Source organism: Phyllostomus hastatus, unplaced genomic scaffold, assembly GCF_019186645.2.
Source record: "Phyllostomus hastatus isolate PE091 unplaced genomic scaffold, TTU_PhHast_1.1 phas_contig_40, whole genome shotgun sequence".
In the NCBI taxonomy this organism is placed as follows: Eukaryota; Metazoa; Chordata; class Mammalia; order Chiroptera; family Phyllostomidae; genus Phyllostomus; species Phyllostomus hastatus.
This window is the reverse complement of record NW_025333872.1, coordinates 21684940-21700301: the sequence shown is the minus strand read 5'-3', so window position 1 is coordinate 21700301 and position 15362 is coordinate 21684940. Positions and strand designations below refer to the sequence as shown.

Genomic DNA, 15362 nt, shown 5'->3' with positions numbered 1-15362 from the left:
TAAAAAATGACATTAAGAAGTTTTCAGCCTAAAGATATGCTCATGAATAAATGCATTTTCTAGCTAGTCATCAATTACTTCTATCTTACCATGGTCAAGAAGGCCAAAATATCTAAAGGCTATTGATTAAAGAGTTTATATTTTCACTTTATAAAAATATACCAGTATTTATATAGTCATGCTTTACAATGGCATCCCCTTCATGGTTGGCTTAGTTCGACTCATGTCCAGAAGTGAAAGTGATTTTTCTTTAATGACCCTTCTCCTGACTTTTGGGATGAACATAATTAAAGGGAGTTTTATAGTCAAGTTCCCACACATTCAAATTTCTAAATTAACTCTCCCAGTCTTGTTCTTTTATCTCAATTAGTTTACAGCACAGGGATGTAAAATTACTTTCTCAAAAGAAAGGTACCCATAGAAATGTCACTTTTCTGTTTTTGAAAACCTCAAAGTATAAGCTGGCAAATATTTATAATGACTACTACAGAAATTATGACCAAGAGAAAAATTACCGTGGAGCAGGAGAGAATGTTGACTTTGGAGACTCTTGTTTTTCTTCCTCAAAGAATTCAGAAGCCAAAATATTTGAGGTTGAAGACAATGCATCTGCTATACTTTCTGCTTCATTGTCTGAATGTTTACGAGATACTCCAACAACAACTTTCACCTTTTTTGGAGAAAGATCATCTACAGGTGGTGCCATTCGCCCTGAAGCCAGAACACACTAAAATAAGCTATATGGGTAAAATGAAATTTCTGTAACTTTGTTCACTTTCACTTCTAAAGTTATTCAACTTCCCTGATTGAAATGTTGTATAACCATACATTTCCTGGAGTAATGTTTAAGCATCATCATTTCTCATACCAACTTACATTATACCTCTCTGATTGATGTGAAAAATTAGGAAAACAGGATGTTAAGCTGCCCAGACAAGCCAAAATGGAAATACAATAAAAACCTAAAACAGGTTTCTTGATTCCCTAGCAAATTTTTAAAAACTAACCCTAATTCCAACAGTCATAAGAACTTAAAGAGCTGTGGTAAAAAAACTGTATCTTACTTGGTGTTACATATAGCAGTTCATGACATATAGGCATGCTACTTAGTTACTAAACGTTAAAAAACCCAGTAAAGTTTAGAAAGTGACACTGATTTTATGCAATTGCATCAAGAAAGCTCACTAAAACATTCTGAAAAGTCAAGCCTGATAGAATTTAACCAATATTTGTGTGTGTTACCATTAAATTTACCAAACTATTTCCATGAAAATGATTAAAACTAATAAAAATAACTAAGAGTAATTTTTAAGACTTTTCTCAAATAAAACTAAATGGGTGTACTTAAAAATACTATTACACCATGGATAGCTTTCTTTTGGGATAAAAATGTCTGCCCTTTAAGTCTTTACCACTGTACCAACTGCAAAATGTGAATACACTTAAATTTTGAGATATGATTTTTATTATAGAAAAATTACATAAATTTTAATGTATTTCATCTAATCTCTAGTACAATGATGAAGAGCAGCATATCAACTACTGCATACTACAACTACTGCATATAAAAGCTGAGGGCCATATCTCTAGTTTTAAAAATCTTATAATCCTCTACCTTTACCAATTAACTGACTATAAATGTAAACTCTTCCTTAACACATCACCATTTCTTAGGCCCTAACTCCAGTCAGCCTCCAACATCTGTCATTACTAACTAAATTATCTCAAAGCCCCTACTTATTTCTACTTCCAATGCTACTACTCTAATTAAAATCTCTTCTTCCACTAGATTATGTAAAGACCTATCTTCCCTCTCTTCTCTACTGACTTCTTCCACTGTAATCTCTACACAAATTCAGCAGTTATCTTCATAAAATTCTAATCTTACTAAGTCAATGACCTGCTAAAAATCCTTCAGTCACTATCCACTGCTGTTGAACAAAAAGACCAAAATCTGGAGATCCAAGATGGCAGAGGAGTAAGTGGAAGCTACACTAACCTCCTCCCAAGACCGATCTAGAATTACAACTAAATTGTGTAGAAAAATCATCTGGAAAAACCAATGGAACAATAGCTGGAGAGAAGCCTTATAATTGCAGACAGACGGAAGAAACCTCTTCACCACCATGTGACTGGTAGGGAGTATGAAGAAGATCCAAGAGGACTGGCTGGGCTGCCACAGGCAGCAGCTGAAGAGCCAGAGGGAAATTCAGCGGCCAGAGTAAGGTCCCCCTGAGAAGTATGGGGTCTAAACCCAAAGCTAGGCTCTCTAGCCTACAGCACCAGAGCCAAGAAAGGAACCTAGAAAACATCCAGCTGTGAAAAGCAGCAAGGCTTCCCTCTGCCAAGAAGAGATAGCTGGAGTCACAGAGAGCCTTTTAAAGGGCCAATGAAGATAATTTAGTTTGCAGCCACTTACCCTGGGCTCCAGCAAACTGAGAGCAGAGTGGAGTAGAGACAATAGAGGAAGGTCTGAGGGAGAGAACTGGGGGAGCAGCCATCAGGATCCAAGTGCTGAGTCATCCCCCATACTACAAGAGCCATCTTACTCAGGCAGGCCACACCCTACGAGGGGCATCAGCCTGAGGGGAAGCAATAGCCCTGCCCCTAGGAGTTATTCTAACCCAATCTGTGGTGCTTAAGCCTGGACTGCGAAGTGCAGAGTGACCAGATAACAATGGAAGGAGACAGCCACAGACTGTGGGTCACTGGTAGTCCCAAACAGGCTGCCTAGGACCAGACTAGGACACCATCTGACAAAACCAGGGGCGGATCTAGAAAGAGAAACTGGTGAGATGAAGTCCACCATGTTCTTCTTCATAATTTATGTTATTTTCTCCCCTGCATAGTTTTTAAACACTGATTTCTTATCCTTCAAGTTTGTGCATATTAAGTCACTAGTTTTTACATTATAGTTTCTTTTTTTAATATATTTTATTGATTATGCTATTACAGTTGTCCCATTTCCCCCCTTCACTCCCCTCCGCCCTGTATCCCCTCTCCCACCCACGTTCCCCCCCTTTAGTTCATGTCCATGTGTCATACTTATGAGTTCTTTAGCTTCTACCTTTCCCGTACCATTCTTGCCCTACCCATATCTATTTTCAACCTACATTCTACGCTACTTATTCTCTATACCTTTTCCCCCTCTCTCTTCCTCCCACCGCCCTGTTGCTAGCCCTCCATGTGCTCTCCATTTCTGTGGTTCTGTTCCTGTTCTAGTTGTTTAGTTTCTTTTGGTTTTGCTTTAGGTGTGGTTGTTAATAATTGTGAGTTTGCTGTCCTTTTACTATATATGTCTTTTCTTTATCTTCTTTTCTTAGATAAGTCCTTTTAGCATTTCATAAAATAAGGGCTTGGTGATGATGAACTCCTTTAATTTGACTGAGAAGCACTTTATCTTCCCTTCCATTCTAAATGAGAGCTTTGCTGGATAGAGCAATCTGGGATGTAGGTCCTTGTCTTTCATGACTTGGAATACTTTTCCCCAGCCCCTTCTTGCCTGTAAGGTCTCTTTGGAGAAATCAGCTGACAGTCTGATGGAAACTCCTTTGTAGATTACTGTCCCCTTATCTCTTGCTGCTTCTAGGATTCTCTCCTTCGTTTTTACCTTGGCTAATGTAATTATGATGTGCCTTGGTGTGTTTCTTCTTGGGTCCAACTTCTTTGGGGCTCTCTGAGCTTCTTGGATTTCTTTGGAAGACTGTTTCCTTTGCCAGATTGGGGAAGTTCTCCTTTATTATTTGTTCAAATAACTTTTCCACTTGTTGCTCCTCCCCTTCTGGTACCCCTATAATTCGGATGTTGGAACGTTTAAAGGTGTCCTGGATGCTCTTAAGCTTTTCCTTGATTTTTTGAATTCTTATTTCATCATGCTTTCCTGTTTGGTTGATTCTATCTTCCTTCTGGTCCACTGTATTGTTTTGAGACTCAGATTCCTTCCTTTCACTATTGGCTCTCCTCCGCGTATCTTCCTGCATCTCTTTTATGGTAACCTGCATCCTTTCATCTAAATTGCGCCCAAAATCAACCAATTCCGTGAGCTTTCTGATCACCAGTGTTTTGAACTATGCATCTGACAGATTGGCTATTTCTTGGTTGCTCAAAAGGATGAGTCCTGGGGGACTGATCTGTTCTGTTGGAAACATGTCTTATGTCTTTTCCTGTCTCTCTCTTTTTTTTTTTTCCGGTCTGGTCGCTCTTGTTATGGTGGGGGATGGAGCTTTATGTGTTCACTGGGGCTGGGCACCCCAGTCGCTAGATTGTGATATTATATGTGGGGGCAGGAGCTGGGACGGGAGGGAACAATGGCGGTAGTTCCGTTCTCCTGGGCTCAGACCCTTCTCTGGGATCCTGGGCTGAGAGCTCTGCCCTGATCCACAATCGCTGCCTCTCTGGGTCCGCCAGCCGCAGCTTGCGCACTCAGGGATCACCGCTGTGTTCTTGTGCCCTGGATGGCTGTCGCGCCGATTTCGCGCCAAATTTTCCCCAACCTCCGCGCACCGCCGACCTGCGCCAGCCCTGCACCCGCCCCACGCCCGCCCGGCTCGTCGTCTCCTGCCAGTCTGGATGTATGGGTCTACTTCAACTTCTTGGCTGTTCAACTTCCATTCAGATAAATCCTCTATCAGTTCTGAGTGTTATTCTATCTGTAAATTATTGTTGTTCTAATCCTGGTTGTGCGAGGAGGTATGGTGCTTCCACCTATTCCTCCATCTTGCCGGAAGTCCCCGATGCTCGTTTTTTTACATTATAGTTTATTTCAAATTTTATATTTTGCTCCTTCATTCTCTTACACCATTTTTCCTTTCCTCTTTTTATTTTCATTTTAAATTTTATTTTCTCTTGCTACAACTTGTTTCCATTCTATACTCTTTACTATTTCTGCCCCCTCCGGCCTCTCAAAACCATTTTTCTTGTCATTAGTCACCTCATATTCCTTTTCCCATTCTTAAAATACTCTTATTCTCTCTACAACTTTACCAATTTTTGCTCATCATTTGTTGCATTTTTTCCATTTTATTTCTGTATCTTCACTATTTTTGTACTTCAAACCTCAAATGCTACCATTCTCCTCTACTCCATTTTGCCTTCCTCCTGCCCTTTCTTTTTTTCGTTTTAAATTTTCCTTGTCTTAGCCTGGTTTTCATTTCTCACTTTTAGTATTCCTTCTCTTTCTATCATCTCAAAATCACTTCTCTTTCCTCTAGACATCTCTTGAGATTGATTTCTTTCTTTTTTCCCCTCTTATTCCCCTCCCACCTATATTACTCTTTGCTAATTGTTGTTGACGTTGCTCTGGATCTTTTTCTCCATTTGGTTCCTATTTCTTTTTTCTTCTCTACCGTTTTGCAAAAAAACTTTTTTATTTTCTGTTTAAAATGAGTAATATATGATTCCCTTCTCTTACTCCATTCCACCTTCTTCCCTCCCTTTTTCATTTACAAGATAAATTTTCATTCTCTTTCTCATGTCCTTACTCCCTACTCTTATTACTCCTCCCTCTACTCTCTCAAAAATAATTTTTCTTTCAGTTAGTCCTCTCATATTCCTTTTTCCTTTCTTGTAATAGTTTAATCTCTTAATACCTTCATCACTGTATTTTACCATGTATAATGTACACTTTTTGGCCCAAACTATAGGGGAAAAATAAGAATGCACATTATACATGAGTAGTCCTAATTCTGTATCTATATAAATGTTTTTAGTTTTTATTTCTACTTATGCATTCAAAGTATAACTCTAGAAAGCAATAATGATATCCCTATGCAAAGTAATACCCAGGAAAATGATAATCGGTTTTGTTTCTAAATATAAATAAATACATAATTGAATTGAAAAACTAAAATGAAAGAATTTTTCCCTGAAAGTTTAGACCCAAAATATGGGTGTACATTATATACACAGCAAAATATGGTAACACTGGCTCATTTGCAGTTGATATTGTGATTGCTTGTGGGGGTTAATTTTGCAAGTGTGGGTTTGTTTCCTGGGCTGTTTGGTTTTGTTCTAGCAGCACCTATACAACAGCATACAAGATGTAGTGGGCGGAGTGATTCTCAGTCAGCCAGCCAGAGGGAAGGACCCACCAAAGAACAACCCAAAACCAAAACCCAATTACAACCAGAGAGCCCCTATAAATGACATAAAAGGCAGCCCAAGAGCATCAAGGAGACTGCATCACTGAATGTCACAGATTTCCTATCACAGAAATCACACCATGAAGACAGAGAGTCAAAGCAGATCAATCTACGAAGCAGAAATAAAAAGAGTCACCTTAAATGGGGAGACAAAGAAATAACCCCTAATCAGAAAGAAAGGAGGAAATCTCCAGAAAGAGTGATAAGTGAAACTGGGGCACACAAACCATCAGACATTGAGTTCAAAATAATGCTTATAAGGATGCTCAATGAACTTGGTGAGAACTACAAAGAACTCCAGGGAAGCTATAAGGAACGTACTGCAAAATTACACCAGCATGAAAAAGGACACAAAAACTATCAATAAGAGTCACAAAGAAACGAAGAATACAATATCTAAAATAAAGAACACAGTAGAAGGAATTAAAAGCAGGCTAGATTAAGTAGGCTAAAGATATTTTATTCAATAAATGGTGTTGGGAAAACAGGATAGATACATGCAGAAAAATAAAACTAGACCACCTTCATATACCACCCACAAGAATAAATTCAAAATGGATTAAAGACTTAAATGTTACACCCAAAACCATAATAATTCTAGAAGAAAACATAAGCATAAAAATATGAGACACTGCTTGTAGATATATTTTCCAGGCAACAAAAATAAAAGAAAAAATAAATAAATGGAACTACATTGAACTGAAAGTTTTGCACAGCAAAGGAAAACATCATTAAAAAAAAAAAGACAACCCATAGAATGGAAGAACATATTTGCCAATACATATGGTGAGGTGTTAATACCCAAAATTTATAAAGAACTTACAAAACTCAACATTAAAAAAAAAAAAATCCAATTAAAAATGGGCAAAGGACCTGAATAGAACTTTTCCAGAAAGAACATACAGATGACCAATGCATGTATGAAAAGATGCTCAATGTTACTAATCATCAGAGAAATGTATATTAAAACCACAATGAGCCCTGGCTGGTATGGCTCAGCAGATTGAGTGCTGCCCTTCAAGCTGAAGAGTCACTGGATCAATTCCCAGTCAGGGTATATGCCTGGGTTGTGGGCCAGGTCCCCGGATGGGTTGTGTGTGAGGCAAATGATCCATATATCTCTTGCACATTGATTTTTTTCACTCCTTCTCTTTCTCCCTCCTCTCCCCTCTAAAAGTAAATAAATAAAATCTTAAAGAAAAAAAGAATTTAAAAAAAATAACCACAATGAGATACCATCTCACAAGTGTCAGAATGGCTATCATCGATAAATCAACAAACAAGTGCTGGTGAGGATGTGGAGAAAGAGAAACCATTTTGCATTGCTGGTGGTAAAGCAGACTGGTGCAGCCACTGTGGAAAGCAGTATGGAGATACCTCAAAAAATTAAAAATGGAACTGCCTTATGACCCAGCGATTCCACTTCTGGAAATTTATCTGAAGGGACCCCCCAAGACACTAATTCAAAAGAATATAAGCACCCCTATGTTCAATGCAGCGCCATTAAAAATCGCCAAGATTTGGAAGTAGCCCAAGTATCCATCAGTAGATAAGTAGATGAAACAACTACAGTCCATATACACAACAGACTACTACTCAGCCATAAAAAAGTAGAAAATTCTACCTTTTGCAACAGCATGGATGGACCTGGAGAACATTATGCTAAGTGAAATAAGCCAGTCAAATAAAGTCAAATGTTGTATGATTTCACTAGTATGTGGAATCTAATGAACTGAACTAATAAGCAAAACAGAGACAAACTCAGATAAAGAGCATGCTGACAGCTCTGCTTGGTGCCAGGGTGGAAGAACCAAGCAAAAAAACAAAAAAGGACTCATGGACACTGACAACAACGTGGTGACAGGGGTGGTGGGTGGGAGGGAAGGTTAGCAGTGGAAGAGGTTATAAAAGGGATAAATGGTTAACAGAAAAAATGCAATTTAAACAGTTGCACCTCAAAAAAAATTAAATATTTTAAATTAAAAGTAAAATTAATAAACTTAAAAAATTTAAGAAAAAGAAAAGCAATGGCTATAAGATACCACGAAATCTGATTTCTGAGTGCCTTTCTCCTCCTTGAATTCAATTCAAGCTCACTGCCATTCCCAGTACCTAGAATGGTCTTTCTCTCTCCGCATAGTTCTCAACCTTTGTGTCTCACCTTAAATGTAAATTCCTCAGACAAAACCCCCTAACCTTGCAGTCTAGGCTAGGTCTTTCTGCTATCTAAATACATTTATAACAACTGTAATTTTGTAACTCAAATCATCACCTGCCTGTCTTTCCCATTATACTACATTTTCTCTTAAAGCCCGGTAACATCTGACTTTTTCACCATGATTGTCCCTACACCAGCAAAGTACCTGGCAGGGAGTAAGAACTCAGTATTTATTAAATGAATGATCCAAGATAAAAATACTAGAGAAAAGATAATTTCTGATTTGTCATTTGTTATATATAATAATACGAGTATTATTTCACTCCTCTACTTAGTAAATGACAGTACCATTCATCACTGCCAACAATTTCTGATGTCTGTTTAATTTTAGTCATTTGACCCTGTTCTTACATAACAGATTTGATTCTAGATAGTAAGTATACTATAATATCAAATTACACATCACCCCTGAAGAACAGTCACAAAAAAAAAAATGTGCTACGCTTCAAAGGGAATAGGTGGATCCTTCACACCACCAATACTGGAAAAACAAAAACCTACTTAAATTACAAATAAAAATAAGCCCCTTTCCAAATGAAAGCAACATTATAGATAGAAAAATTTCCACTTACCTATGCAAATTTTGCAGTTTAGATCAAATAGATGTTGTCTGTGTTGACTGGTGGTATCTTTAGACATGGAGTCAACCTCTTCTTTTTGTTTTTCAGATCCTTCGGTCTTTTCCAATGACTTATTACCTGCATGTTCCTAACAGAAGTTAGAGTAAAAGTTAGTTTCAACTGATAAAATTTGATCTCAATGATTAAAACCAACTTATATTTCATACTGACATTTTTCCAAAATGAAACTGTTCCATTTATAGACTGTTTCTCACTATTCCTTTAAACAAATAGCCCTGGCTGGTGTGTCTGCTTAGTGAATTGAGTGCCGGCCTGCAAACCAAAAAGTCACCAGTTCAATTCCCACTCAGGACACATGCCTGGGTTGCGGACCAGGTCCCCAGTGTGGGGTGCATGGGAGGCAACCACACATTGATGTTTCTCTCCCTCTTTTTCTCCCCCATCTTTCCCTCTCTAAAAATAAATAAATAAAATCTTTTTTAAAAATGAATGTTTAGATAATGACTTAAAATAGAGAAAAACTTAAACATTCTTCTTTCTTCGATGCATCTAACAAGATTTCATATATTTCTTCACTGACATTTAAAAATAAGCTGCACCAGCTCTCAAACTATAGTCAGCCTAAGAAGCACTCCAAAATTTCAAGGCCTACTAAGGAATTCACTAAATCATTGAGGCCGCAGGAATACACATTTTAACAAGTGCTTCACAGATGCCCATGATGCAGATAGTCTGTACACTACATACAGAGAAACGATACTTTAAACACTCCCAGAAAACTGCTCAACTAAAAAAACAGACTGCTTTAAAATATATAAATTTTTAAAAATCCTTCTATTTTAAGAACATTAAGCAAATAAACCTTTTCTGAATCTGCATGCTTTGAGCACTATAAAAAATACATTTTTATTATCTTACCTGAATCTCCATGGCTGCATCCTGTTCTTTCATTGGAGCATCACTCTCAATTTCTATTTCACCTTTATGAGTTATTTTTGTGATTGGTCGTCTTTCCACTTCTCTCTGCTCTTTCTCAATCATCTCTATGGTCTAACAGGAAATACTTTTAAAAAATTACTTCACAATTAAAAATACCTATTTTTTCCCTGGCTGGTGTAGCTCAGTGGATTGAGCACAGGCTGTAAACCAAAGGGTCACTGGTTCAATCCCCAGTCATGGCACATGCCTGGGTTTCAGGCCAGGTCCCCAGGAGGGGCACATGAGAGGCAACCACACATTGATGTTTCTCTCCTTCTCTGTTTCCTTCCCTTTCCCTCTCTCTAAAAATAAATAAAGTCTTTAAACAATAAAAACATCATCATGGCTGATTTTTAATCTTTAGGTAGTATCTCAAACAAACATCTGAGTACCTACATATGCCAGAGACGATTTTTAATGTTGGGTATAGAAGAAGCAGAACCTATGCCTTAGCCTTGAGAAGCTCATATGTACATTAACTTGAGGCAAATGAAGTACAATATAATTTGTAAAGTAATGAAACATGATATTTATATTTAAAATCTGCCTTCTGATTTAGTATTTTAGTAACTGCCACAGGGAAATGAAAACTAACTTCCACTTAGATTCCTAACTTGAAGTTCGTTAACATCCTCCAAAACAGTATGGACTTTACTCAAATACCAAAAATTATCAGATAACTCACAGCTGAAAAAGCTCAACAATTAATTAAGTGTAGCAAGAACTAGTAAAAGCTAACTGAGAATGGACTGGCTTAAAGAAGGTAAACATGGGTCTGGTCATTTATCTCTCCTTTGTTAAGTACAAATCATTCTTTAAAGAAAAAAAGTCAGGTATATGATCTAAAGATAAAATAAGCTGGTGTCCAATGCAGATGATACTTGCAGGCACAGTTTCAAAGAAGATAGGCGTGTGCATATTTGGAATATGAAGAAGAAAGAAGAAAGAAGGAGGAGGAAGGAGGAGGAAGAAGAAGGAAGAAGAAGGAAGAAGAAGAAAAGAAGGAGGAGGAAGAGGAGACAATATTTTCAAAAGAAAATTACAGGAGAAATTACACAGAGTGAAAGTGAAAAAAATATGTGAATAAGTATAATATATCAAATCAAAGCCTCTGGTGCTTCAAACTAGATTTGACAGAAGAACTACTTGGAGGATTAATACCTAAGATGAAGATAAGTACTTTGGAGAAAAGAATCAGGTAACTCATGTAGAGTTAATATGAACTATAAGTAACCAGTACTTTCTAGAATACAGGGCTAATATTCTGAGGCCATTGTAATAAAAATAATGGATGATGTGGTTATCTCATTGTCAAATAACTCTTATGGCACATATTCACTTAAATCTTCAAAGGTATTTCAAGATCACAACCTTCAACAGAAACTCTTGGCATCAGTGACTTTCAGAATTTTTTAGTTTCAAAAATGTAATATGGCGCACATATTATATGTGTTATGTGACATTCCAGTTATGTTTAAGACAGCACTACTTAAATACAAAACATTTCTGTGAATGTAAACATTAGACACGACAATTCAGGTCAGATTTTATCAATAAATGTATTACAAAAATAAAGCATTTTTCAGAGCTTTTGGTATTTGAAACTTTGAACTAGGGAACATAAACCTGCAAAATTTTCATTCTGACTTAATATGGCTCTGAAAATTACCAATATTCATATCTTCAAACTGGGTTTCTAAAAAATGCAGATGTGATTAAGATATGCCTATTTTCCCTGGCTGGTGTGGCTCAGTGGATTGAGTGCCAGCCTGCAAACCAAAGGGTCGCCAGTTGGATTCCCAGTCAGGGTACATTCCTGGGTTGTGGGCCAGGTCCCCAGTAGGGGGTATGCAAGAGGCAACCACACACTGATATTTCTCTCCCTCTTTTTCTCCTTCCCTTCCCCTCTAAAAAATAAATAAATAAAATCTTAAAAAAAAAAAAAAAGACATGCCTATTTTTCCATCCTTCTGATTTACAAATTATATAATGAAACACAAAGCATTTATGTAACCTGGTAACTTGAGAAAATGAATACAGCAGAGATCAGGAAAAACAAGACAGAATTTAAGACAAAGTTAAGGGAGGTACATAACTGGGAATATAGGTTTTAATAGAGTCAAACACATATTCATAAATAATCTTACATGTCTGTTTTCTCTTCGTCTCCAAGCAGCTAACTCTTTAGAAGCTAGTTCTTCTGGACTCATTCTTATAAGATGATCAGGGGTTACTTCTCCTTTCAGCACTTTTTTAAATAATATCTGGAAGTATTTTAAAATGGGAAAGGGAAAAAACATTTTCAAAATAAAGAAAAGCTGCTATACAGAAATTTATGATAAAGAAAGATGCAATTTTAAAACCTAATTTACAAATGTTTTATGATCTACATATTACCTACTACAAGAAGAATGACAGCTTTACAGCCTAGGAACTTATTACCTAAGGCAACAAAATACACACTTCATATAAAAATCAATACATTATGAGGAAGTATGTATACTGGAACCATTACAACATCTATCTCAAAGCTGTATTAACTCTTCCCAAGGACACACTGTCATAACAGAAAAAGTACTGCTGCATAAGTGAACTTTACTTAATGTCATGTCTTTCATATTTTTAAGATTTCATATGTTTAAGTCCTAACAGGCTTGGAAGGAACTCCAGAGTGAAGAACCAACTGCAAAAAAGACACCTAAAGGAAATATTCACTTATTGAGGAAACTGATTTCCTGGACCATAATGGAAGATTATACACTGTAGAATCCTCTTAAGTAGCTATTAGAATACTTCAACAAAATACCTAAATCACATGCTATAGCTAATATAATTATACAAACTGACAGACTGCTAATACTTATGTGAAAAACTTGTAAAACTTCGATAAATATGCAAGGAGTTTGCATCTACACAAACACAGACAGCTTTCTAGATTCCCTCTAATTTACAAACAAGAAATCCCAGGAAAGATTAAGATTTTACTCCATTGCTAAAGGATATTTAAGACTAAAGTCACGTTTAGTTAATAAAAATGTCTTAAAATAGTTTTGTTTTTTATCTAAAGGCAATTTATTTTAAGGAATGTAGCTATTTTCAGATTTAAATCAGAAGTATTAATACAGTATTATCAATTTTACCTTAATAGTTTTGAAGAATACATGTGAATTTTTAAACAAACTGGATTAAACAAGGGGCATAAAGAAAACACACATAAATCAGGTTAAGGACAGATTTAGTACTTATATGTTAATAGACTTCTATATTATTATTCACCCCTAAGCAGAACTCAATTCAGTAGCAAAAGATTACTAAAATTCTAAGCTCTCACTCCAAGAAATTACAGATTTCTTGTATTGCAATCTTAAATCCCTATATATTCAGGAAAATTGGAAGCATAAATATCTATGAACAGAACAAAACACTTACATTGTTTTTAGGATCTTTCAGATTGAACATCAAACTTCTATATTTGTTCTTATATTTAGCATCTGTGTCCCGAAAAAAAGAGAAAAGCTCTTTTTCAATTTTTGTGGCAACTTTTGCTGCCTTTTCCTCTGGTACCTTCAAATTTGAGTCTGTAAGTCTTAAAATTAGAATAATTCAATTATTTTTCAAATACGTGAAGCATACATTATTCAATATTCTACAATAATAATATGTGTTACCTTTTCATAAGAATGTCTTTGAGAGAATGTCTGACACTTTGTCTGATCTGATCTGCAGAAGGCTTGGCAGTAGCAGCAGCAGGAGGATGCACGTTAGTCATTCCTTTTTCAGTTTTCTTCTTCTTTATCTCTTGCTTCTCTTGAGTACCTAATTTAAATAAATACCAGAACACATAATATTTCTAAAAACTTTTCTTTTTAAAACATAAGTTTATAAACAAAATTGATTAAAAATCACTACTTAGAAATTTCTACCTACTCCACATGGAAATATTCTTGACATTTTAAATCTACATATGGAAACAGATGTTAAGTACACTTACTGGAATGATCATTTCATAGTATATAGGGCTATCAAATCATTATGCTATACACCTAAAACTTATATATTATTTACACCTCAAGTTTGAAAAACAAGAAACAAATTTAAACAAATTTTAATTAGAAACTGAGTGACTAAAACATGGCCCTCAAGTCAAAAACTATATATCCCCTTTTCCATTTTAGATAATGGTTTTTAAAGCTAGTTACTTTTCACACATATACATTAATTCACTTCTGAAAAACTATTTAATGGGTGGGTGGAGGTAGAAGAAGGTATAAGGGGGGTAAATGGTAAAGGAAAAAAGATAATAAAAATAAACTATTAAGAAATTAAAGAAATAAAAATAAAAATTTTATAAAACTACCATATTTTCCTGTGCCTAATATGCACTTTCTGCCCAAATTTTTGAGGGAAAATAAGGATGCACATTACACATGCATAGTACTACCATAATATGTTCAAAAATAAATGCTAAAATTCCTTTATAATACAAAAACATGAAGTATCTAAACATTAGTACGTACGAAACTGAAATGAATAAATTAAAATGAAAGGTTTTTTTCCTGAAAGTTTGGCCCAAAAAAGTGGGTGTACATTATACACAACAAAATATGGCATTTAAGAAATTTGGCCTGAACTTATTAAGTGAGCAAATAATTTAATGATTTTACTACCGCCACAAAAACTGATGAATCTCCTCTGGTTTTGAAACTACTGTACTTGATTAATATTGTAATTTGAATGTTAAGCTTTTCTCAAATGATTTTTCAATCCATCATTACTAATTCATTTGCACCTTCAAAATCTCAATGTCAAACATGCCACTAACTGACCTCCTCTCATACTAGCTCATTTAATTATTCTAGAATCTCCTCAATCCTAAAACTCTTAAATTGATCACTCTACCATTCATGCTCTCATTTTCCATTATAACCAACTCTGATCAAATAGTCCAACACTATTACCACTCCCTAACACCTTATTCTCTGTCTTTATCTGCAGTGGCAAAACACAACCCCAGTGAAGAAAGCCAATCCTCCACCCACTAGCCTACAAACAGCTGAAGGTAATGAGAAAATTATGCACTGGTGCAGACAGTTTCAATTTACATTTATAAACCACAAATCTCAAGTACATACTCAATCTGCTGCCCCAATTCAATTAAAATTTCCTGGTAAATTTGCTCTCCCACTTTCCAAAACATCTATTTTACACATTTTCTCCCCTCTTCTCAAACCAACACTACCTCCTTCCCCAATTTGAACCTCATTTAATTTTCTCACTTCATATTTTTACTGAGAGAACAGAAAAATGTTAGTTATCACATCTTCCCATCACTAAATCAACCTACATGTTTCCTTCCTACCACATACAATCTTCCGTTTTATGACCTAACCCTTCTAATGTGGATCCTACCCTCTCATCTCATGTGCGGATTTTTAAACCTCAACT

At 35.9% G+C, this 15362-nt stretch overlaps 1 protein-coding gene across 6 annotated transcripts in view; it reads right to left on the bottom strand.

The window, feature by feature from the left end:
* PHF3 (PHD finger protein 3) overlaps positions 1-15362 on the bottom strand; it is a 78231-nt gene that overhangs the window by 11223 nt on the left and 51646 nt on the right. For all 6 annotated transcript variants that reach the window (XM_045842612.1, XM_045842614.1, XM_045842615.1 and 3 more), the window contains 6 exons: positions 13586-13733; positions 13347-13503; positions 12065-12181; positions 9858-9989; positions 8931-9066; positions 516-711 (listed from right to left, as the gene is read on the bottom strand). In XM_045842612.1, the coding sequence (XP_045698568.1) occupies positions 516-711; positions 8931-9066; positions 9858-9989; positions 12065-12181; positions 13347-13503; positions 13586-13733 (886 nt within the window). The remainder of the gene's footprint in view (positions 1-515; positions 712-8930; positions 9067-9857; positions 9990-12064; positions 12182-13346; positions 13504-13585; positions 13734-15362) is intronic.